This window comes from Taurulus bubalis (genome assembly GCF_910589615.1).
Source record: "Taurulus bubalis genome assembly, chromosome: 2".
In the NCBI taxonomy this organism is placed as follows: domain Eukaryota; kingdom Metazoa; phylum Chordata; class Actinopteri; order Perciformes; family Cottidae; genus Taurulus; species Taurulus bubalis.
The window spans coordinates 7,704,813-7,729,252 of NC_136590.1; the positions used below are offsets into that span (position 1 = coordinate 7,704,813).

The 24,440-nt window shown below is 42.4% G+C and overlaps 2 protein-coding genes across 2 annotated transcripts; one reads left to right on the plus strand and one right to left on the minus strand.

Moving 5' to 3' along the window:
- The first annotated feature begins 935 nt into the window (after positions 1-935).
- On the plus strand, positions 936-12,697 carry polr3e (polymerase (RNA) III (DNA directed) polypeptide E). The gene is made up of 18 exons (XM_079236093.1): positions 936-1,007; positions 1,088-1,203; positions 2,102-2,184; positions 2,408-2,515; positions 3,965-4,014; positions 4,136-4,255; positions 4,363-4,448; positions 5,358-5,402; positions 5,496-5,587; positions 6,165-6,285; positions 6,462-6,543; positions 6,652-6,711; positions 7,058-7,215; positions 7,331-7,392; positions 7,491-7,924; positions 10,073-10,150; positions 11,235-11,357; positions 11,445-12,697. Exons 1-18 carry the CDS (start codon positions 951-953, stop codon positions 11,499-11,501), a joined length of 1,932 nt encoding a protein of 643 aa, XP_079092219.1. The 5' UTR covers positions 936-950; the 3' UTR covers positions 11,502-12,697.
- Positions 12,698-13,801: 1,104 nt separating this feature from the next.
- Positions 13,802-23,483, minus strand: LOC306733136 (cerebellar degeneration-related protein 2-like; the record flags this gene model as incomplete). Its single annotated transcript, XM_079214330.1, has 6 exons — positions 13,802-16,148; positions 16,248-16,461; positions 20,024-20,194; positions 20,287-20,435; positions 22,478-22,590; positions 23,402-23,483. 6 exons carry the CDS (start codon positions 23,481-23,483, stop codon positions 15,519-15,521), a joined length of 1,359 nt encoding a protein of 452 aa, XP_079070456.1. The 3' UTR covers positions 13,802-15,518.
- Between the last annotated feature and the right edge of the window lie 957 nt (positions 23,484-24,440).

Genomic DNA, 24,440 nt, shown 5'->3' on the forward strand with positions numbered 1-24,440 from the left:
AACTAAACACTGTCTAAAACACTGTCCGGTGATTTGCTGACTATAAGGCCTGTCACAATACTTAAGTACAACTTGTCCATTTTATTTATTGTTTTGGTTGTGCGGTTTTATTTAATTAATCTTGGATTTTTTTTACATTTTATAATCTTTTTGTGTATCGGTTCTGCCAGGGAACTGATGTGTGTAAACCTTAACGTTTCACTTCGGCTGCTGTGTTTTTTTACTGTGTACATGCTCAGTCCTCCTGCGACGCGATGGAATTGAATAGTCCAAAGTGTTAACTCTTTATATACAGAACATACATTTACACAGTTTAATATGTTGGCTGTGGCTTATAAATGGCTTTGCACTGATCTGACTTGTTCTCTCCTGATTCTGATTCCTCGTTTCAGGGTTTCTATTAACCCTGGTTCCCAATCATATACCAGTGCTCTTCTTTTCCATCATTTGAAATTGGCTTGCCTCACTGAACTGGGATCATTTCTGTGTTGTGTAACGTAAACCCAGGGGGCCTGTGGTGCTGCAAACTAAATGAATGAATGAATGTCATAAGAACATCTATTTATACACTTTTTAGATAATCTCAATGAAATCAAGATCTCTTTTATAGAGATGACTCATCAAAACACCACCAGCTAACCAGTCACACGCACAGGCATACATACAAACGCACACATTGTAGAAGAGGCTTAACTGAGATGACTCATCAGCTCCTCAAATAACTTTGATTAATGTCTCCCTGCCTGTTTAGATCGATGTGTATCTTGCCAAAAGCCTGGCAGACAAGCTGTATCTTTTCCAGGTAATACTTTCCTTTGTTGCCTTTAATCCTGATGAGTACTCTTTGTTTCTATAAGTTATCTCAACTCTTTTCAACATGTTCAAAGTACAATGAGTCATCTCTAATGGATTTTATTTTTCCTGACTAGTACCCTGTCCGACCATCCACTATGACCTATGACGATGTCAACCACTTGACAGCGAAGATCAAACCCAAGCAGCAAAAGGTTTAAAAAAAGGGCTCTTTTTTTAAATCATCCATCAGTGTAGAACGTGTTTGTAATATATCTTTTGTCCCACTCAATAGGTGGAGTTGGAAATGGCCATCGACGCAATGAGTCCAAACTACTGTCGCAGTAAAGGAGAGCAGATCGCTCTGAATGTGGACGGCACGACTTATGACGAAACCAACACCTATTCAGCGTGAGTCTCCTGTCAAACTTCAGCTGTAGCCTGTCAGCATGTTACTGTCTAATATGTCAGTGTGAGCAAGCTGGGACTCACCTCTAGTGTTGTGAAGTAAAGCTTCAACCTTTTGGGAAACATTCGCCTTAAACTCGCAAACAGCTAGATGAGACGCTGGGTGCCAATCTCATGTTTGTACGTCAAGTAAGGAAACGCTTAGCTTAGCTTAGCATAGCATGAAGACAGGAAACAAGGGGAACTATCTGAGCGGTACAATATAAAATGAAGTATGTTCCCATACATAGTAAGTTAAAGCAGCATTACATACATATCAGGATGTGCCACAGCATCAAGGTGCATTATTTTCAGTACTTTTCAGCATGTTTTTTGGCCATTCTGACCCACAATCCTCTGCGTAGCGGATACTCAAAGTTCAAGGTGCAGTGTTATGACGACGTAGTACGTCCCAATTGAATGCGCTAAATTCTTGGCAGGGAACAGCAGCTTTCCAAAGTCAACACAGCTTTTCAGAACCAGGAACTAGTTCAGCACCTAACCCCTCCTAAAACGGCAAATTCTGATTTGTGCGCTACTTTGCCCTCCGACTAAAAACACGGAATATAATGTGTTAATTTCGGAGATTTTGTTTCTGTTGGACAGAGCTAGGCTAGCTGTTTCCATTCTTAATGCTAAGCTATGATCAGCTGTTGGCTGTAGCTTCCTGTTTACTGTACAGGCGTGAGTGTGTTGTTGATCTTCTCATCCAACTTTAGGCAAGAACGCAAATAGCTTACTTTCCAAAAACTCAAATTATTTCTGTAGCACTTGATGAGTTTTGGCTGACTTTTCTTTGCAAAAGAGCAGAATAATTAACCCGTCAGGTCTGAGCGTTCCTCTCTCTCTTTTTTTTCTCCAGGAAAATGATGGATAAGCAGTCCTTCACCTCCATCCAGGCCACCACCAACACCACCAGATATGCTGCTGCTGTGTTTCGTAAAGGTCTGAATCGATCCAGTAGTCCACTTTAGCACCGCACTTGTGTTTTGGTTTGTCTTAACCTCGTCGCTGCTTCTTGTAAATACTAATATGTTCACAGTCTTTGTTTAATATCTGTGTAAACTTCTCTGTGTTTACGTTGAAGATAACCAAATTCCCTATGATCCACAATTGAGCACTAGTCGTAGTATTTGGGTTTGTGATTGTTTTAATATTTGTGTCACAGGTGAGCTTCACATCACACCTCTGACGGGAATCCTCCAGATGAGACCGAGCTTCTCTTACCTGGACAAGGCTGACACCAAAACCAGAGAGAGGGAGGCGGCCAATGAAGGTGTGCCAGTTTTTCAAAATTAAATAATTGACACAGAGTAGATTGTTTTTTTTTTTATTTAATTTTTAAATGATGGAGAACAAGAGGAAAGATTTGTTTGTATTTTCACTCTTTCGGTGGACTGTTGTCTTTCATTATAATATTTAAGATGAACGAATGACCAAATGACAGAATTCAGTGTTGCATCAATTTCATTTTTTTTTTTATTAAAGCAAAAATGCCACAATACTTGCTACTAGGGGTGGGGGGGAAATCGATTCAGCATAGTATCGCGATAGTGTATCGATACACGGAAGCCAAGTATCGATCTTTTTTTTATGTAATCAATTATGGGAGGCATCGGAGAAAGAAATGAGAAATGCGGCATCCGCGTGAAAATCAAACGTCTGGACTTCCTGTCACTCGTAGCGGCGCTGCTGCACAGCTGCTGCACGGCGCACAGGACAAAGTCCGAGACACGGCGCTGGTCAAAGACGTTAACTCAAGCATGAATCAAACTGGCTGCTGGTACTCTCGTAGTGCTGGAAGCGGCCGTGTTAACTAGTGACTTCCGGCCGAAAGTCGGCAGTTAACACGGCCGCCTGTTAATCCGTAACACCGTCATCCCGACGCAGTTCCTGGAGAAGTAATATTATGAACCCAGACACGACGCCGTTTGATGCTCCGACCTCTTTGGGATTTCCACAACAAGTATAACGCAGAAATAGTAGTTATTTTCATGGTGGACGGCAGAAATGGAAACTCTTTGCACGGAGATAAACCACAGAGATAAGCCCCGCCCCTTCTCTGGCGCGTCCAGCTCGAATGACGCGATTATGCAGACTGTAACACAAGCAGTTCAGTTTGTCAGGTGCAACATTTATGAAAGTGTTTGTCTGCTTGATAATCACATTTTGCTGCAATAAAAATGATTGAAGTGAGATGAACAGACTGAAAACGTTTTCTTCTTAGATACAATATGTTGACAAAGTTTTCCTTTGGCGACAATTTGCGGTGAAAAAAAGGGAATAAAATCGCAATACTCAATATATCGCAGAATCGGGACCCAAGTATCGTGATAAAATCGAATCGTGGGACCTCTGGTGATTCCCACCCCTACTTGCTACCCTTCTTTGTTTTATATAACCTTCTTTATTTCATATCATTCTTCCGCTGAAGCCATTTTTGCGGCGCATAGAGAATTAGTCTTGCATGTTTTGTCATTTGATCACCTTTTGTGGAGAAAATTAATCAAACTATTCAGAACAAATATTGTTGCAACCCAGAGCTCCTTCAGCAGAGCTCACGTTTTGGGTTTCCGCACAAATACTTCATGAAATATAGAGTTCCAGGTTTTGTTATTATGTAGAATTCTGTTCTATTTTTAAAGAAATACCCATGATGCTTTTGCTAACTTGTAAAAATGGCTTAAAACGCAACTGTTGTGTGACCAGAGTCTTTTGTCTGCAGGTGGGGATTCCTCCCAGGATGAAGCTGAGGAGGACGTCAAGGCCATCACGGTGAAGACACACACACACACACACACACACACACACACACACACACACACACACACACACACACTCTGAACCCATCACTTCTAAAATATATATACATGAACTCTACATGTTTCCACTGCAGGTGAGGTTTTCTCGACCCGAGTCGGAGCAGGCGCGGCAGAGGAGGATCCAGTCGTACGACTTCCTCCAGAAGAAGCAGGCGGAGGAGCCCTGGGTTCACCTGCGCTACCACGGTGTCAAGGTAGGGGAGCACTCATCATCAGGCTACCTCGACAGAATACTTTGACCGTTAGATTTGGGTTTGTGGGCAAACGTGACAGAGCTTTCGTCGTGTTATTTACCTTGTAGGATGGGCGCTCGGAGCATGAAAGGCAGTACCTGTTCTGCCAGTCGGGAGACTCCATCGAGAACTCTGAGCTGGTCAAAACTCCTAAGTGAGTATCAACAAATGACATTTGAATCTCATGACTGTGACTTGAAGTGTAGATTATGTTTTACTTTGCATTGGGGATGCCGCGATATCCGATACAAGCCATGATTTACGCTTCCATGATTTAAAAACAAGACGATAAACTCTTGGAGCTAGTGTTAGGAACTTAAACCGCTGATGATTCACTCTTTTAATATTTTTTTTAAATTACTGTGAAACGCAACTGTATTTTATTCAGGTTTTTCGCTCAAAACTCTATTTTACAAGATTACATCTGAACACATCATGTTGACTTTATAACTTACCATCACCTAATTCTCATTTTTACTGAATAGAGCTTGAACACATTAGGCAAGGCAAGTTCATTTGTAGAGCATATTTCAACAAGGCGATTCAAAGTGCTTCACATGAAACCATTAAAAGCATCAAAACATAATTCAGAAGAAAACAAGATTTAATAACATTCATTTTAAAACATAAAAAACTATCAAAAAGCAAAAATAGAATAAAAGTTGCAGTGCAGTTTAAGATGATGAACCTCCGTTAACTGTTAGCTTTGTTATTTTGCCAAGAGTGTCGAGCCCGCTCCTGTGACATCTCAAGCCAGTGTTATCTTCCCTGGTTGTCCATAGTCACTCCCTTTTTTAATTGGCCAGACTTTCCTTTGTTACTTTATGTTGCATCTATGAGTATTTTCTGCCACCAAAATACTTGTTTGGTCTGATTGCAAATATCACACATATGGATTTGATGTCTGATAGTGGTGACCACTCGTTCCCTGGGTTTGGCTTGTATTGATTTTGATTTATCTTCTGGCAGGATTCCAGACTATTGGTTCAATTATTCTAGTTCTCCTGTCCTTATATAATTCCTGATAATTCCCTTTTTACATGCTCGCTTTTTCTGTGTGCAGGGAGTACCTGGCAATGCTGATGCCGCCTCTTGAAGAGGAACAAATGTAAGTGTTCCTCCCCCTACTAACCAGTCTGAGATTTAAAGAGGATGACTCAGAGATGCTTCATTGATATTTTCCTCTTTCTGTGTTTGTTAGTGTGAAACCAGTTGGTCCCAGTAATGTTCTCTCCATGGCTCAACTCCGCACTCTGCCACTGGGAGAGCAAGTCAAGACGCTCATGAAGAATGGTAGGCCAACGCGTTTAAGACCAAACGTAGCACATTTAGACAAAAACGGAGCCAGGAAGCAGAGCAGGTCGTCCTTTAATCACAGGCTTGGTGGTTGCAAAGTTGCTCCCGATGCCTTGCGCATGGCTGCTCTGCCACGATCAGTGTATTTATGAATATGTGTGTGAGAATAGGTGAATGAGAGGAAAATTGTAAAGTTATTTGTCTGGTAAGGTAGTAAATGCAGTCCATTTACACATTAGTCAGATGGTAGGACATCTGTTTATTACGTTTAAAGATTTCTCATGCAGTCTTTCTTTAAGCCAGACGGGGGCAATAAAGCCTTAATATCAATGTTAAACATTTTAAATAACTTAAAACTCTGTACAAAATTATTGAATGCATTCAAACGGGTGCAGACGTTCCTCAGCAGCTTGTTTTCAGTTTGCCAGACTTTTACTTTTTCATGTTTTTTGCTCTGTACATTTCTCACAAACATGCAATGCATCCTATTTACACCCTAAAATCAACGTTCAGTTGGGTTGTCCTCCCTCTGGTAGTAATATTTCATATTTCCTTGCCCATGTCTCGTCTTTAGTGAAGGTGATGCCGTTCGCTAACCTGATGGGCCTGCTCGCCTCTGGCACAGACTCCACTGCAGCGCTGCGCTGCATCCAGCAGGTGTCGCTGCTGGTTCAGGGCAACTGGGTCGTCAAGAGGTGAGAGAAAATGTCACTCAAAGAATTTAAACAGATTAAAGGTGTTTAATGTTTGACAGAACTCGGCAGCCTACAACAAGAGTGTGTGTGTTCTTAACGGTTATATATTTTTCACATTAAACTCCCACACCTGGCAGCAGATTAACGTCTCTGTGTTTTTTTTTTTTTTTCTGCAGTGATGTTCTGTATCCTAAAAACACCTGCAGTCCTCACAGTGGCGTCCCTGCTGAAGTTCTCTGTCGTGGCCGAGACTTTGTGGTGAGCTGCTGATACCTGACACCCAAAGTTAAACCAATAAAAGGGCCGTGCCATGAGAATGTGTTTAGTGTGGTTTCAAAGTCAGTGACTCGGTTGTTCCTTTTGTAGATGTGGAGGTTCACTCTGGAGCGCTCTGTGATGAGGAAGGAGATCGCAGCCATTATCAAAGTAAGACCATATTCCCCAAATGGCTGATTGTTCCTGTTTAATGTAATGAGATTGCAAGATGGCCCAACAGATGCATTGTTGTGCAAAACATAGATGTATTTAATGGAGGGTACATTTTTAAAACCAACATGTTTTAGTTTGCAACCCTTTTGTGTAATTCAACTATCTTAGCAATTAGCAGTGAAAAACTCAAAATTGTCTGAGGCACCACCACCCAGAGGGCGCTTTCATAGTAGATTACTCTACTGCGTGCAAGGAAGTTGTTTGTGGAAGTAGACTCCACTGATATCAGTCCGTTCATTCAGGTAAAAAGAACTAACGACGTCTTCCTCCCGTCTTCTGCCAGCTTCCTCCAGATGATGTGAAGGAGTTCCTGGAGCATGTGGCCGTTCCTCGAGTCAACCGGGGCTGGGAGTTCCTGCTGACTACTGATGTAGAATTCATTAAGAAACACCCAGATATTGCCCACAGGCAGCAAATGCTGTGGCTCGGCATTCAGAGCAAGTGAGTCACACTCTAAAGACGCAGGAGGAATATTTCTTTTTTTTTTTTTTTAAACTGATGAATCAGGGTGTTGATTGATGTCAGTCATGGAAGTGCTGTATCTATTTCCTTTAAGGTTGGAAAAGGTCTTCAACTTCTCCAAAGATGACTTCCACCCAAAGAATTCCCCGCAGCCTGGTGTGTACCGAGCTGTGTTTCTCGCAGTCAGCTGTTAACACATTGAAAATGAAGCGTTCGGCAGAATTGAGCTGATGTGTGTGCGTGTTGTTTTCCAGAGCCTGTACATGTCAGCGGGGAGCAGCGTCTGAAGGTGGCTCAGGAGCGCGCTCAAGGGAAGCAGGCGTCGCTACAGAAGAACCTGGACGCCAGGCGGGCAGGAAGCAGCGTCCAGGTCAAAGAGGAACCCGAAGACGAACCGATGGACACCTCCTCCATCCCCAACGGTTCGGCCAACGGGTACCCCGGTGCCGCCTCCCCCGCCTTCGATCACACCAACGGTAACGGCGGGGACGCGTCGTCCCTGGAGCTGCAGGACTTTGTGAAAAAGACTTTCAAGAAGCATTTTGTACTGACACTGAATGAGTTTAAGAGGCTGCTGAGCCTCCACCTGGCCTCCATGCCGGTGGGACGGAGCGTCTTCCCCTCCATCTCGGACCACATGCTACAGGACGCCATACTGCTCTGCCAGTGCAAACAGATAATGGTGCCTGTGAGTATTCAGGCCGGATTTCCTACTGTCAAACGGAGTTACAAGGTTTTGGTTGTAAAGCGCCCAATTCATTCACACTAGATGCTCCTGCTCTCCATCGTTGTTTTTAACCGTTCTTTCACATTCCTACGATTCGAGCCCAACCGTTGAGTGAAACATGTCCCCGTATAAGTCGATGGTCGGGTAAAAACTCTGCAAGGGGTGCCGCACGGATGTGGGCACGTTGCAAAAGGTGTCGGTGAGAGAATGAGGAAATAGGAACACACAATCATTTTGAAGTATGATCACACAGTTTATGTTGCTTTACGACAGGGATTTACAACTCTGAATGACGAGCCGTTGTAGCTAGTGAATAAGCGCAGGCTCTCAAATGTGAATATGTTCAGGTTTTCTTACTCTTATATCACACTAAATGGGAATATTTTGGGTTTGTGTGTGTGTGTGTGTGTGTGTGTGTGTGTGTGTTTGTGCGCACACTGTAAACGCTACACGGTCTGTGTGGTCTGCATAATAAGGATAAAACCTTCTATCACCATTAGGTTTGACACGCTTAGTTGATCGACAAAGAATATACCTGCAGCTGTTTTGAATATCAATTCATTGTTTGTCTTTTTTTTTTTTCTTCAAAGCAAAAACACCCACATTTTCCAATTTGAAGACATCACTATGGACTCAGAAATTATGATGCACATTTTGATGTTTTTAGATAAATTGATCGTGAGTAAGAAAGCCGTTCTACATCACTGATTTAAACATGATCCGTGTTATTTCTGTGGCTGTGATGCGGGATAGCTTCATGTGTCTTATTCTGCATTTTTTTTAACTGAGTTTCAAACGCGTGCCCAAACATTAGTAGTTAGATCTGATTTCAAAAGCTCGATTTTTGCTAAAATCTGATCAAGGGCCACACAGAGCTGGTGGTCCTCTGTTTCCAACTGCACATCAGGTTTAGAAGTGCTGAGATTTCTCCACCGTTGTCTTGATTACGAGCTGGACTGGGGTCCATGTCTATCTTAGACTGCCTGTAGGGGCTGAAAGGGGGTTTTCTCAGCTTGAATGCAGCCTATCAGTTTTCAGAATAACGGCTTTAACGGCCGTTTTGCTCGTGAGCGCTTTGTTGCTTGGAAAGCGGGAAGTGCACTGAAGCAATGCAGACCCGGTTCTCGGGTTCCCCTCGAGTTCCAGCAGCCACCTGATACCTCAGTGTGTTTGATCAGTTCTGTGTTTGGACTAAAGTTGCTGTTAGTAGGCTAGAGATGTTTTCTGTTTCTGTCGCTGTGTTTTTCACTTGGTGTTTGCTCGCAGGGAGGGGCGTGGGCGGTGCCGCATCCTTTTGTTGCATTAAGCAGCCAGGTCTCCTGCCAGGACCAGCCCTGTCCTGGTTTAGGTCTGATCCATTCGGTATGCTTGACTTTAAAGGATTTTAACCACCGCAGGGGGAGGAGGGACTGGCCAGACGCCATTTTTGTTGTGCAACAGATTATTAGCCTCGAAGAAAAGCTCATTACGGCTCCGGGAGGGGACTAAGCCGGTTTGTTGTTTGCAGACGCAGGCAGATCTGGAGTCAGGCGATCTGGAGTCGGTGCACATTATTGCTTAGACGTCTGACAGTTCATGGATCAGTTTTTGAGTCTTACAGTCTGGATGGTAATCCTGTGTTGGTCCTGCTGGGCGCAGCAGGGCTCGGCCTTGTGTTGTTTTGGCATTTTGTCAACAGACAAATGTGTCTGAGAGAAAGGCAAGGCACGTTTATTTGAAAAGCACATTTCAACAACAAGGCGACTCAAAGTGCTTCACATAAAACCATTAAGAACATCAAAACATAATGCAGAAGAAAACAAGATTTAAAAAGAATTAAGAACATCCATTAAAACCTGAACAAAATAGAATAAAAGTTTCAGTGCAGTTTAAGAAATAAAATGCAGTAGTCAGATGCAGAAATTGATTAATATCCTTTAATCTGGTTCAATTAAAGGCAGCAGAAAACCGAAAAGTCTTCAATCTGGATTTAAAGGAGCCGAGGGTCTCAGCAGACCTGCAGCTCAGGGCTGAGAACCTTTACTGAGGAAAGAGCATTAACATCCGGAGCAGGTTTAGGGATTTGACCTGGCAAAAGCTTTTCTAACGTTTCTGTTTCCCTCCTTTTAGTTTCCGGCTCAGACCAAAGCAGCCGCTGATGAGCAGAAGGTGTTTGCTTTGTGGGAGACTGGACAGGAGTTCGACAAGGTAAACACTTTTTAAATGGGTTTACAAGTAATTTCACAACATCCTCCTTGTCTCCTGACTCTACATGCAGACTTTTGCAGTTGAAATGCTCCACAGACCACAAGTCAGAGCCTGCATTTCAGAAACCAGCGTGTTGCCGTGATCAGCTAGTTTCATTACTGCAAAGCAACACAGAAGAGAAAAGTAGGACGCGGCTCGGTTTGTAAAGCAAACCACAAGTTGAAGAGGCAAAGCTGCACGCCGAGTGTGTGTGTGTGTGTGTGTGTTTCTTGTCTTTCTTGATTTCTTTAATGTGCAATGGGAGGCAACGACAGTTGTGTGTTATGTTAATTTAATCACACAATACAGCGGCGGTTGTTGCAGACACACCTGGTTGAGATCTATCTACGTTTAAGCTTAGTTAAATGACGTAATCACAACCGGCGCACGTAGGTCCTGCAAGTCCTTTTCGTCCCTTGGCGCACACCATCACGTGACTCTCACAAAATAGTTAACGGATAAAAACTCTATTTACATGTCTAGGAATTATACAAAATAGGCCAATTTGTTTTGAGTTGCTTTAGAAACAAAAGTCTTCATTTGTGTATATTCTTCAAACCAAATTGTTTACATGATGTTCAACCTTCGTTTCTTTCTAATGCATCTAATGCTTGACTACAAAGGCAATACAGTAGTCTAGAGATGCGAGTTTACGGATAATTACAATCCCTCCTCGGCATTGTGGAGGATGGTTTCTGTCTTTTTGCCAGTTACACCTTCGGTCTGTGGGCATATCTCTGGGTTCCACTCGTTGTCTTTTTGATTCTTCACACACCGTGTTGTTTGTACGCCCTCAGGCGCTTTGGAGAATAATGCAGCGCATAGAGTATAAACACCTCTGTTCAAGCACAAGTTAGCTTTTGAGGTGCTGGTAGATGGATTTTGTTATATTCAGACAAGGTGTTTCCTCCCTCCCATTTCCAGTCTTCCCAGTTGCCTGAGATTTATAGATTTTCTTATCTAACTCGCGGCATAATAGCGTATTTCCCGAAATGCCAAACTGTCACCTGAAATTAGTTCTGTGTTCTGTGTTCTCCTCCCGCAGCATCGTCGGGTGCTGTATGAACTGTTCAACAAGAACTACCGCATCAGGAGGAACGTGGTCCAGGTCAAACTGTCTCAGGAGTTCGGAGACGTCCCGAAGGCGGACGTTGACCGGCTGCTCCATGTGAGAAGAGATGACACTGAACATGCACCATCTTTTTCAGGAGCCTTTATTTGAATCACTGATCTAACTTGTCGTCTGTTGTTGCAGGAGTGCTGCATCAGCCACGCGGGGATGTGGCACCTAAAGGGAACCCTACAGTCCTGATTTGGTCTGATGCCCCGCCCTCCTCCTCATCAACAGCCAATCAAATCCTCTCCCGGGTGTCTAGTGGGAGGGCATCCGTAGAGATGAGAGCCAATCACAATCACAGCTCGCCCAGCTCCAAGGGCGGGAGATTGGAGGACAAAAGATGTCAGCCGTCTGCTCCGAACATGAAGCGCTTCTCGTTTCAACTGAAGCATGTCTGACATTCACGCGAGCGCTCTGATGCAGCGCGGAGGAGAAACTCCTCACATCCTCTCACTGAGAGCTGGAGTGTCTGAGGGGTCAAACAAGAACATAAAAAAATGAAGAAATGGCAAGATATATATATATATATATACGGTTTATAAGTAGAGTTTGGGATTTTGTTTGGACCTCCATGTTTGAATATTTTTTAAATAAACATTTTCCAGTTCAGAATGGCGTTCACCATTTAAAGCAACGTGGCTCAAACTGCTTTCATTTTACTCCTGATTCATGCATTTTTGCCAGAGGAAACAAGCGTTGCTTTATCGTATCATCAACAAAGCAAACATTGGTTAAGCCCTGACTTGTTTTCTCCTCTATTAACTTACCACATAGTCTTTGATCTGACTTGTTTAGAGTATTTAACGCCACGCTCAATACACACATGAAAGAGTTGAGCTTTATGATTGATTGTGACGGTTGCTTGATTAAAACGCATGGAGGCACGTAAAGAAACGTTGCCAAAACTGAAACGCATAGGGGGGAAGCAATATGCAAAAAGCAAAAAGTCCCTGATGTCATTATGCTCGCCTTGTACAACTGAAGTCTCAGAATATTTGGTCCACTGTGGGTCATTCAGTCGACCGTGTACTGAAATCATCTAAAACTAGAGGAAGGAGTGGATTAAATGGCTGATGTTGAGGTTTGTTTCTGGTTGAATGTACAGAGTTTGAAATGGTTTTCCTTTTGAGAGAGACTGATTTAGATGACGGCCAATGAAGATGCAATGTTGAATGTTTTTTTCACATTTTGTTCATTAACCTGCCTGGATTTCATTAGTTTGTCCAAACAAAGAGGAACGGCTGCGTGGACGATCACAAACACTGGGCCGCTATCTGGAGCCTCCATCTAAATGTGCCTCACAGAACAAACTCCCACCCACTCCTACGCGGAATAAGAGGAACACAAATACTTTGATTCTTCCTGAAATACTTTGAACCCCCTTTAAAGAGTAGGAATAGTGCATCAGAGCTGTATTTCGTTTGCATTGGTTTGTTACTTTGCTCAATAAACATTGTTAATGTTGACTTATCTGACGTTTTCTTCTGTTATTGAAGTCATCGGTGGTGAGACGTTACGAGATGGGAACCCGGATTAGTGAGGGGACTTCTCCTTTTTCAGTTTTTTACAGTATGAATTATTTATTTTAAAGAATAGATTGCTGAAGTATTCATAATGTTCGGTGCAAACTGTTCGTTATGTGCATAAAGAAAGACGCTCTATTGATGAAGGAAACGTAAAGTTGTATTCAAACTAAATTCTGAGTTCAGTTATGTAATTCTGGTTCGATGAATACAAAAAAAACTTAAGTGTTTTGCGTTTTGTGGCAGATTTTATCTGTCGATCTCGAGACAGGACGTACATCTTTGTTTGCACTGAAATGTTTCAATAAAAGTTATTTCACAATTGCAACAGTCGTTTTAATGGCTCAGAAGTCCAACAACCTATCTACAGAAACTTAAAATTACTTAAATCGTAGTTCTGTATTTTATATTTCAATAGTTGAAGTGTTACTTTATGCTCTAGTCTTAAACGATTGTTAGAAAATCTGTTTAGTTTGAAAGGATCTGGTTTAATTCATTAGATCAATGTGATAATCAACATTCTTATTTATATTGTTTTATCTCATAAATCTAAGTATTATGTTAAAGTTTCCGATCATATTTCCCCCCCACCCCCCCACTTTCTGACGGGACTTTCCCTGTCAATGATCTTTAATTTATACCTTCTCAAAATTAACAATCTGTTTTTTTGGTTTTGTGTTAAAGAGGCCAGTTACAGATATTACCACAACCTCAAATGTCTTTGTTGTTCAGGATTTGTATATCATCATTTTAATCTACCACAGCAACACCGTTTCCCATTACACCTCTTCATTTTAACCGTTAATGATTCTCCTTTGTTTGGTGATGTGCTCGTGTGTTTGAAGTGCAGCCGTGTGTCTGGATGTGTCTCTATAAATAAAGTTGAATCTTATTTCACAACACAAATAAAAGACACAAACCTGCCGTCTGGGCTCGCTTCATGTTTTATGGCTCAAACATAAACCACGAGGTCCAATCATGAAACCGGTTCAAACACACCGTACATACAAACAGCAGGTTATTCAGGACATATGATAATAACTACATTTAACAGACGTGGAAAGTGTCAAAAGAGCATTGACAATGTGCAATTTTCTAAAGTGCATCTCAACGTGATTTTTTTTTTTTTTTTACAGACATCTACAAACAGTGTGCACCGTCTTTAGCTTAACGAAGACAAACGAACGTCAGGCAGCGAAGCAACAGAAGTGCTGCCGAGAAAAGCTTCTAATCAAACACCATCTCGTGAAATATAATATACATTATCAAGTACATGGAGTTAGTCTTTTGGTAAACCTCAGAACTTCCCTTTAAGATAGCAACACTCACTCACAGTCATCTAACCTATCGCACAACAGTCAAGTAGCATTTCTGGAAAAAAACACATCCCTATGTATGTGAACGTCAATCACCAAAGTCTAATAATATAAACTCCTTCACCAATTTAAAAACTTGCATTGGTCGCTCTTATAAGCGCAGGCAAAACTATCACCAAGAAAAGTACTTTTTTTTCTTTCTTTCTTTTTTTTTTTAGTAGCTGCAAAGTAAAATGGTTCAGCAGAAACAATGATAACATCTTATTCAATAGATCAGTAATCTCCTGATCGTTTTATGGCGAGTTTCCTCATGAAAGGGGTTTAATTTGGGGACATTAGTCAATTAGTTGAGTTTATTAGCAGAAGAATTGACTTAAAGCTGCTATTATTTGCTTGGTGGAGACCAAGAACAGAGCGACAAGAGTGAATATTGGATTAGAAACACGACTCGCTCTGTTACTTCTGAATTTAGACAAAGTTCACAGACTAACATACTTTTCAAGTCACACTAGCAATTAGAGATGAAACTGGTAAAGGAGTCAAACTGATCAAAAAAAACCTGCAACAATTTAGATAATTGAATTGTCACTTAGACGTTTTTGAAACCAACTAGTTCCAGCTTCTCAAAAGTCAATATTTCTTCTTCTATGATAACTTTAATGCAGGTTTTGGACTGTTGCTCGGACAAAACAAGAGGTTTGAAGACGTCATTTTTGTCTTGTGTTTTCTGACATCTAATAGACTAAATCATTTTCTTTTGTTAAACAATTTAATCAGTAGTGGAAAAGATCATTAGTTGCAGTTTGTTTTCCAGAGGAATCGACTTGGAAACTTGATTTTTCAGATATATTGAATTGTTATATTGTTTTAATTGTTTAATTTGAATTGCACCAACTGAACATCGCCTCCATTCTTCTATATTTAGCACCAAATGACACGTCTTTACGTCTTTTCCAGGAGGCTTTCTACCAATCTACGTCTTTCCAGGAAAATTGGCACCAGTAGAATAAACTGTTGTTACCGCTACGCCTCATGAGAGGAAGACCCAGAAAGGATTCCCCCGGGAGCTTGTGTGTTTTTAACAGGGTTGTGCAAAGTGAGGTAGAGTGAGCGCACAGTAGAGACGGCAGCGTGAGGCACCGGTGTTTCTGTGCAAAATGAGCCCCATCTGAGACACGAGCTGGTGGTGTTGGGCCTTCTGCTTCCTGCATCACCCTCGTCTCTGAACCCCTTTTGCAGATATACAGTAGAGTGTAGAGTTAGTCAGCTGATGTGCTGCTGAAAGAGTCTTTCCAAACAGTCGCTCTTTTACTGGAAGACAATAATTAATCTTGCAGCAGGTCTTATATTTATTTTTTGAGGAGAGAGGGCTACTAATGCACAATAGGCAGCATTTCACCAGCTGAGAGTCCCACTCGGTTTTCAATCAGGTCCTCTTTGGTTTTCTGAATGCGGGAGAAAATCTCCCTGAAAAGTTCCTTGTACTCCGGCTGGTGAAAGTCCTCCATGTCCGTCAGAGCGGGACGAGCGGCGGCGAGAGATGCAGTCTGGGCCGACTTGTGGGTCGGCTCATCCTCATCCTCCTCCTCCTCCTCTTCCTCCTCTTCCTCATCCTGCTTCTGCCCAAGGTGGCAGCGCCGCAGCAGCTCGTCGTACTTCACCTGCAAGGCACTGTACTGAGCGTCCACCTCGTTGAGCAGCGAGATCCCGCGATACTTCACCACCTCGGCGCGGCGCACGCAGGAGCACTCGTGGTTGGATTCCCTGTCGGGGGTGTCGGGCATCTGCGTGGCCTTCATCAGCCGCTCGCTGTCCCAGCGCTTCAGGACCCAGGGGCTTCTGGAAGCAGCTGCGTCCGCCTCGTTCTCCTCCTCCGGGTGGAGGAACATGGCGCTGGGCAGCAGGCCGTGCATGACGTCCGGCCTGGTGGACCTGGTGGAGGAATCCGATTTCCAGAGCTGGCGAAGCTCCTCGGCCTCACGCTCCAGCTCGGAGACTCTGGCCTGGAGCAGAGAGCGAAATAGAGTTCATCCCTCAAGCTGAGCTCTGACTTGCTATACTAGTATCCTCGTGCCAACAGGTGAGAGACTCATCAAACTTACCCGACAGCCCTCCATCCCGGCCAGCTGCTGCTCCAGCGCTGCGTTCTCCCCGGCGAGCAGCTCGGCCTCTCGCTCAGACTCCTCCCTCTGAGCGCGCTCACTGGCGAACTGAGTCTGGAGGCTGCGGAGGGATTGCCGTAGAGATGCCTGCTCCTCCTCGTGCCACGACACGTCGGAGGACTCGAGGCCGTCTGAAGGTTCGTCAGAGTCGTACCTGCGCAGAGACACGGACGGTTAGAAACGCATAAAACACAATCTGAGGAATGTTAGAATTCAAAGGTGTCAAAAGTATTCACATTCATTATTCAAGTAGAAGTATAGATACTAAGATATAAAAATAATTCTGTAAAAGTTGAAGTATCAACTCAAGCTTTTCACTTAAGTAAAAGCACTGGTTTAAAAACTACTTAAAAGTATAAAAGTAAGGTAAGGGGAATGTTTTTTTTCCATTAAGGACAAACTCTTAAGCCGCGTCTCAGGGGCCTATAGTGCACTACCCCACCTCCCCCAAAACAATCATTTTTATAAAGGCCATAATGACTATAATGTTTTAAAATGTTATGTTGAAAAATGTGGGATGCACTAGGCTACCCGCTTCAGCTGTATATATGCCCATTTAAAATGATCACATTTTATTACAATGCAAATACATTAAAGTACCATATGTGTACTACTGAGCATTAACATGCGTTTCATGGAGCGGAAGACATGATAACTAGTTGCCTATAAGTATTGTAATAGTGCAAAATAGGCGGCGGCGGCGGCGACTCCGACACAAACACTTAAAGCTGTGGTTCTCAAACTTTTTTATGTAAATAACATAACTGTGTGACTCATCTGTGCTTTTATAAATAACAGAATAAAGAAAATTGCAATCACTTTCAAGTAAATCAGATTGCCCCATCAGACAATGTTTTGTGTAAGTTCTATCTGTGCAAAAAAATAACTCATATTTAGTTACTACTAAATAGCTCATTGTGGAAAACAATATTTTTTTTATTTTTTTTGCCAAACAAAACAGAATGAGTGCAGATATGTGAGCCATCAGGTTGTATCCATATTAGTGTCTGCAGTAAACTGTTTTCCTCGACACATATGTGATAAACGGGGTTGTAGATTTGATACGGCCTCTCTCAATTCATGCTCAATATTGAGCTTAGATCTGTTTTTTTATTTTGAGAAACGCAACAGCAAGAAAAGGCGTCACGGCGTCGCGTCAAATCGCGCATGCGCAAGCGTAACCTGTTAACGGCGTACCGTAACCATTTACCCGAAAGTACAGGCATTTGTCCATGTATTTATTAATGACTTAGTTTTATATCCGTGTACTTTGTACTTTTGTAATATGTGAAGCCAGCAGCTCATTGTTGGTAGAAGACACGAGCACTTTGGCTCGTTTCACCTGGAGCAGGAGAGCTGCTCCGGGTTCAAGAGCTGCTCCGGTGCGAGGAGAACTCCGGTTGCTGCTCACAGGAGAGCTGCTGTTGCATCTTCACCCTGGGAGCGTTTAAAACGCAGATATAGCGGTCTACTTTTCACGCGACATATTTTTCGACGCTCTCTGTCCGCTGGTGTGTGTGCTCAGTGCTCACCTGTGTGCGCGCGCACGTATCTGTGGGCAACGGGGCGGAGAGGTTTTGTGTGTTTTTGAACGATGACAAGCCGGAGTGAAAACAAACCAAAAGGAAATAGTAACGAGGCTGTTTTTAAAATGTAGGGAGTAGAAAGTACAGATATTTGTGTGAAAATGTAAGGAGTAGAAGTAAAAAGTCGTCTGATAAATAAATACTCCAGTAAAGTATATATACCCAACATTTCTACTTAAGTAAGGTAACGAAATATTTGTACTTCGTTACTTGACACCTCTGTTAGAATTACATTTTTGGATTTTCTTTGTCATCTTCCTCAATTTTTCATGAATTCACAATAAGTTCCTCCTGCTGATAAAGACCATGTGATGCGGTCAACATTTCCACAGCAGGCGAGTAAGTGGACCTTGAGTGGATATTGCTTTGTCAACTTTGATAGATGACTTTAATCAGCACCAAGCAGGCTGATAATTTGTCCTCTATTTTACAACTTTCGGTTGTGTGATTCATAAAACCGGCAAAACAAAGTGAAAGGTGGCGAGGAAGAGCATCGTGGAGAGACGGCAGCGGCACGAACCAAAGGTCACGGGCCGGGATTCAACTCACAACACTGAGGATGCATAATGTGACGTTCACAATGTGACGTTTACAATTGTCAGAAAAACTCATATTTTGCAGTACATGGCAAACAAACGGTGTTGGGGATTTAAATACATTAAATCCAAATGTATTTAATATTTCATTTTTGCAAATATGTACCCGATACTGTACTGTAGTCTGTCTTGGATATCTGTGTTTTTTTTCAAATTTACATTTTAAGTAAAAGCAACATTAAATGAAGACGGTAAAAATAACAAACCAAAAATAAAAATATAGTCTTGCGCAATGATGTATTTCACCTCCATTCCAATTGGATATGTGTGTTTTAAATTACTGATATTTTCTGCGACATATAAAGTATGTTTTTGATTGAATAAGCCAAACCAACACACAGATAAAAACAAAACCGACAACAGAAAGAAATAAAACCTAAATACAGTAGGCGTTTGACCGCGAAAAATATAAGAGATAAGCCAAAGAAAAGCAAACTAAGCAAGGAATCAAAAACCTATCAGTAGATTAGAAATCAGCTGAAGGATCAATCTCAGCCTCAGAGAGATATTGAGACACGTTCACACCCTCCAGCTCAGACTTTGACCTCTTTCCTTCCAACCTCATCCTTCACAGTTCACCTGTTTCATGTCTCTGTGTCGAGTTCATCAGCGAGGCTTACGGCCGTCTGATCGGCGTGTTTTGAGGGAGCGGTCCTGACAAGGTTTACACAAACACAAGAGACTAAACTCAGTGGGATGAAGCCGTCACAGGACGGCCCGGGCCGGGAGGAAGTGACCACAGCGTGAGGCATTCAGGGAGCGACGTGCTGCGAGGCGGCCGCCTGCCAGCGGGGAGGATTAGCAGTGAGCAGGACTCAGTGGAGGATTTGCTGCTTCTCTTCTTGAAGCTTACAAAGAGCTTCTGGATCAGTGACAAGGCCTTTAAGAGGGTTCCTCTACCTGGCTCAGGAATACGTTCATAACAAACCATCGTAAAATCTGTTTTTTAAGGCTCAATACATCCACAAGAGACACTTGAGCTCAATAAGTCGCGGCCCCAAATCACGAGTTGTTATTGTTAATTGCGGGTGTCAGTCCATTAATCCGCAGTTATTTGGGGTGTCGATCTTTTCATTTGAAGGAGAATACGTGTATTTCCTGAATAATATTCCATTCATTTGCTTGTTTTCTCCAACAAGGAGTCCAAAAGCCAAATATGTTCCAATACACTACTTTTATGAAAACAGAGAAAAGAAGCAAATCCTCCCATTGAAGAAGCCGAAAAAAGCGAATGTTTGGCATCTTTGCTTTTGATAAACCACTTTGACTAGGAACTCATTATGAAAAATGATTGCAGATTGATCGACCAACCAACTGTCTCAGGATTAAACTCTTTTCAAGTAAATTCAATATTTCATTTAGTTTGATCGATAAAAACAGGTTCCATCAAAGGTTCTACGAGCCTGAGGTCACGTCTTCAAGTTGACGGTCTAAATGAAAAGCCCAAAATATTTACATCTATGACAATTTAAGATGGAGGAAAGCAGAAGTCTGTCCAATAATGTATCCAGCGACGGGACGCGAGTGTCCTCACCTGAGTGTGTTCTGCAGCTCCTTCAGGCAGGACACGCTCTGGGAGCTGCGAGGTGCCCACTTCTCTCTGTGCGGACGCTTCAGCGGCTGAGCTGGACTCAGCTTCAGCTCCTCCACCTGATGCTGCAGCTCCTCCACCTGCGTCTGCAGCAGCTCCACCGTCTCCGTCAGCCTGGCCAGAGAGCCAAGAAGGTCCGCTACGTTACCAACCAGGGACATTCGAGTCCAAAAAAAAGAAAGAAGTGCTTTCCTCTCCGGTCTTACCCCTGGATCTTCTGCTGCGCCGTCCTGCCGTCCAGCACCAGCTTGCGGTTGCTGTGCTCCAGCTCTCGGGCCGACACGTCCAGCTGCTCGTACACTTTGGCGTGCTGGTCGTTGACCTGCCGGAGGTGGTCCACCTGCTTCGTCAGGTACTGAGGAGGGGACAGAGGGAGGGGGGCGAGGGCCGCATGAGTGACGGGACAGTCTGTTGTGCATCGTCAACTCCCGAGGGGTCTTTAACAACGAGACACCCACACTGATAAAAGTGATTATGAGAAGATGTACATGGAACACAATTACATGTATGATATTAACAATGGAAATATATGTTTTTATCTCTACATGAACAATTCTAGTCCTGGACATGAAATTTACTTGACAAATTAAGTTGACTTTACTTGGAAAATTGATTCGTTGCATAACATTTTTTTAGTGATTCATACAAAAACCAGCTTTGCTTATTCTATGTAATAGATTTATGCAAAACGTTGCCTCGATTTTCTAAAGTAGATCAAGCAGGATATTTTTTATCAGTGCAGTCGGGTATTGATATGTTTATATTAGTTAATAAAAGACATTTTGAATCACAAATACAATAAAATAGTATTTATAAAGCACATTTCATACAAAAAGATGCACGGAAAAAGACAGAGCCAAGAAAGAAACAGGGACATTGAAGAAGTTTGTGAAACAAATAAGATTTTAAAACAAATCAAATGTATACTAAATTGAGGTCTTAAACCTCCTTTAGTTATTTACTACAAGGCATTTAAAATATTGACAATTAAAACAAATCCATAATAAGTAGGTCAAACTGGCAGCAGAATCAATGTTTCCTAATGATTACAATGTTGCTCGTACAGGAAACAAACCCATATTATTATCAGTTAGACGTTTTAGCTGCTAAGTATGTGTTTTTTCATCATAAAAGAAAAAGGTAAGTTGTTTCCCAGTTACACCTGCATGTCTCTAAATCAGTGGCTCCTTTAAGTAACAATTTCCTTAAGAACAGGTTATCTTATCAGCTGTTGCAGCGAGGACACTTTGAACCTTTTTCTCATGTAATCTGCTTGCTGTCAATCAACTGAGCAAACATGAACTTCACAGTGGAATCAGACCTGCAGGTCAATGTCAGACTGTGGCGGCGCACTGAAAATAAACAGTTAAAAATCCAAGCATACCGTGTCGTTGGAATGTTAAAAACGTAATGTGTTGCTTCTAGTTGTTTAGATTGTTTACAAGGAATGCCGGATTCCTTAGCAGAGGCCTTTCATTCCGGTTCAGGCTGACAGTAAAGAAGGTAATCAACTGTCACACAAGGTCATGAGCAGGATTCAGAAATGTGACGTCACAAGGATCCAGTAAAGGTCTTAAGAGATTAAACCGAGTGTCAGCAGTGAGAGATTTAGTGCCAGACGAACCTTACTTGACCAAATTAAAAAGGCAGGAGACCTGAAAAATCGGAAAAACATGAAGCTAAATACATCTGTAACTTAAGTTTGAAATAAGACCTTAAACTAACGATTCGGTTGAAGGTTGAGATCCTGCATGCGCCTTTTTAAAATCTGTACAGAGGAAGACACGTATTCACAAGTAATGTAATTGTAATGTTCTTCATTTATCCACTTTTATATTATCTAGCAAATGCTATATCATGATTAAATTAGTTACGCTTTCCATAATAATGTTAATATACCAAGAAAGCCTTCTTCAATTGTTGCATCATTACAAACCGATACTTTTAAATATTGTTAACATGGTAAACCCTGTTGACAATGTTTTATTTATGTGTTTTTTTGAATGCAGTGCTTGATGATCAGCTCTAGCATCTGTTTCGGGGAGTTTTCAATACATATAAAAAGAAACGTAACCCAGAAAATGCAGCAGTGTTGTGTCAACAAAAGCAAAACTTCAGCAACATGTAGGGCAGCTTGTAAGTTCTGACGGGGACAAGTCCTCCTCATCCCAAAGGGGAAGTTACGCCTTTGCGTAAGCATGTTGTATTCTGCTTTTAGGCTATTTTGAGGCGTTTCTGATGCAATATAAACCTGCAATGGTACAATGTGTAACAGCAATGAAGAGGAAGCCATGCTTCATGAACCAAGCAGGTACTTCTATGACAGTATACCCTCCTATTTGTATCTTTCTCCGGGTGCCTTGGAGGAAGACACAAAGCCGTGCATGTGAGCTTTACCTCGATCTCCTGCAGCTGCTCCTGGTTGGTGGAGTACATCTGCTGCAGCCCTTGCTCCAGCTCCCGGTTTCTCTCCAGGAGAGTCTTCCCGAGCTCGGCAGCCAGCTGCAGGTCTGCAGGAGAGACGGAGAGAGGAGCCGTTAGTGCTTCAGCGCTCATAGTTCAGTCCCACTAATGGAGGCATGCAGGACTTTACAGCACAAGCAGCTTTGTGGGGTTTTGTTGTTGGTTGGCAGGAGTCCAGTAACCTACTTTTATCCACATATACATACACACATATATATATATATATATATATATATATATATATATATATATATACTGAATATTTAGGTCTTTAGACAAGTAAGGACTGCTGGTTATTTCTTAACGGGCCTATTAATTTACCTGACTCAGATAATTACCCCAGCCACTTATTATTTGTCTTTCTTTCATACACAATAAAAAAACATGTTAGATCAAGCAAAAATAATACAATTATTCAAATTACAAACCCAGAAGTTTCAATCCTTTTCATGCAAAAGTATGAGAAGGATGGTCGAAGTCAAAGCCACTTCTTCATTACACACAGAACCTTTTTGCTTTCCTTTCCCCCCCTTTGCCGCATATGTGAGGGTCCTGCTGACTCCTGCCTTGTCCTGCACCCCTATGTGCTTCTTTTACACACAAAAACAGCTTGTAGACCCAATACAACATCCCGGCTGAAAATATTACGCATTACAGGTTCAGAAAATCACGTGGAAATTCTTACACATTTAACCTCCCGTGCACCAGCGGGGTTAAATATTGAGTTTGTAACGCAACACACACATTAAATGTCCTAAATCCGTTTTCCTTTTTGTTTGATTTGACCGATGATATTATAAAATGATGCATATGATTCAATGGGGGTTCAGAGACAAAGACTGAAAAGAAAAATTGTACCATGTTCAAGGTCTTGCTTGTCGTACCACGGTTCCTCCTCCTTGATCTCAAATTCCTGCTCCACAACCATGTCTGTCAACATCTTGGCGGTTCAGATCAGTCACTCTCTCTGAGGATGAATCCGCTTCTCGAACATGACGAGCGGCTCTGCCCGCGTCCTTCCTGCCGCTGTCTGCACGCATGCAACCGGCACCGGTGTGCGTTCATCTGCAGACGGACGGACGGACGGACAGCTCGCTGATGCTGACGGCTCTGCTGCGTTGCGAACACGTTTCCGGTTTGGAGTTTTCAAAATAAAAGAAGCAAACGCTGCCGTTTGCCAGAGACTGACAGAGGCGAGGGGGTCATTGGAGCCAAACACCCCACCTGTTGGTGGCATATCAATGTGTGTGTGTGTGTGTGTGTGTGTGTGTGTGTGTGTGTGTGTGTGTGTGTGTGTGTGTGTTTAAACTAATATATAAATTAATATAACTCTCGACTAATGCACTACATTAAATGCATTTGTTCCTGCTCTCATTTATCATTCTTACAATTCAGTTTGAACCCGGTAGAGCTGAATGATGTGGCTAATCCTCTGCAGCAGGAAGCTTAAGTTAATTGCAGCCTACTTTTTGAACTGTAAACCTTGTGTATCTTTAGACAAAAATATATCACGAATCAAACTATGATAGTGTGTCTCGACATATCATCCAACAGTTTGTATTTTGGCAGTTCAGCGACGTCTTGTTTATTAGTAGTAGTTTGTGCTTTTAGTTTGTGCTCTTATTTTGAAGAGTAGTTGGCGTGGTTTCCGGTTTAGACCTGCGTGTCTCTTGAGTTTGACGCATGGTTTGACCGTCAGTTCACCACACCTGCTCCTCTTGAGGTTCGTCCGGTGGAAACCGCAGCGCACTGAGTCCGGGTGACCACAAGAGGGCGCTGCTGTGATGAAAACACACCTGGACTGATTGTTATGTACACATTTACAGAGGAGGTTCTCAATCTTTGTTTCAGCCAAGGACGAGAATATATATTTAGACATATAGCAAAAGTATTTCCC

Coding starts and splice junctions, on each gene's coding strand:
- polr3e (XM_079236093.1), top strand. CDS start 951: ATGACCTATGACGATGTCAACCACTTGACAGCGAAGATCAAACCCAAG. Junction 2,185..2,407: donor TGCTGCTGTGTTTCGTAAAG/GTCTGAATCGAT, acceptor TTTGTGTCACAG/GTGAGCTTCACATCACACCT. Junction 7,393..7,490: donor AAAGAATTCCCCGCAGCCTG/GTGTGTACCGAG, acceptor GTTGTTTTCCAG/AGCCTGTACATGTCAGCGGG.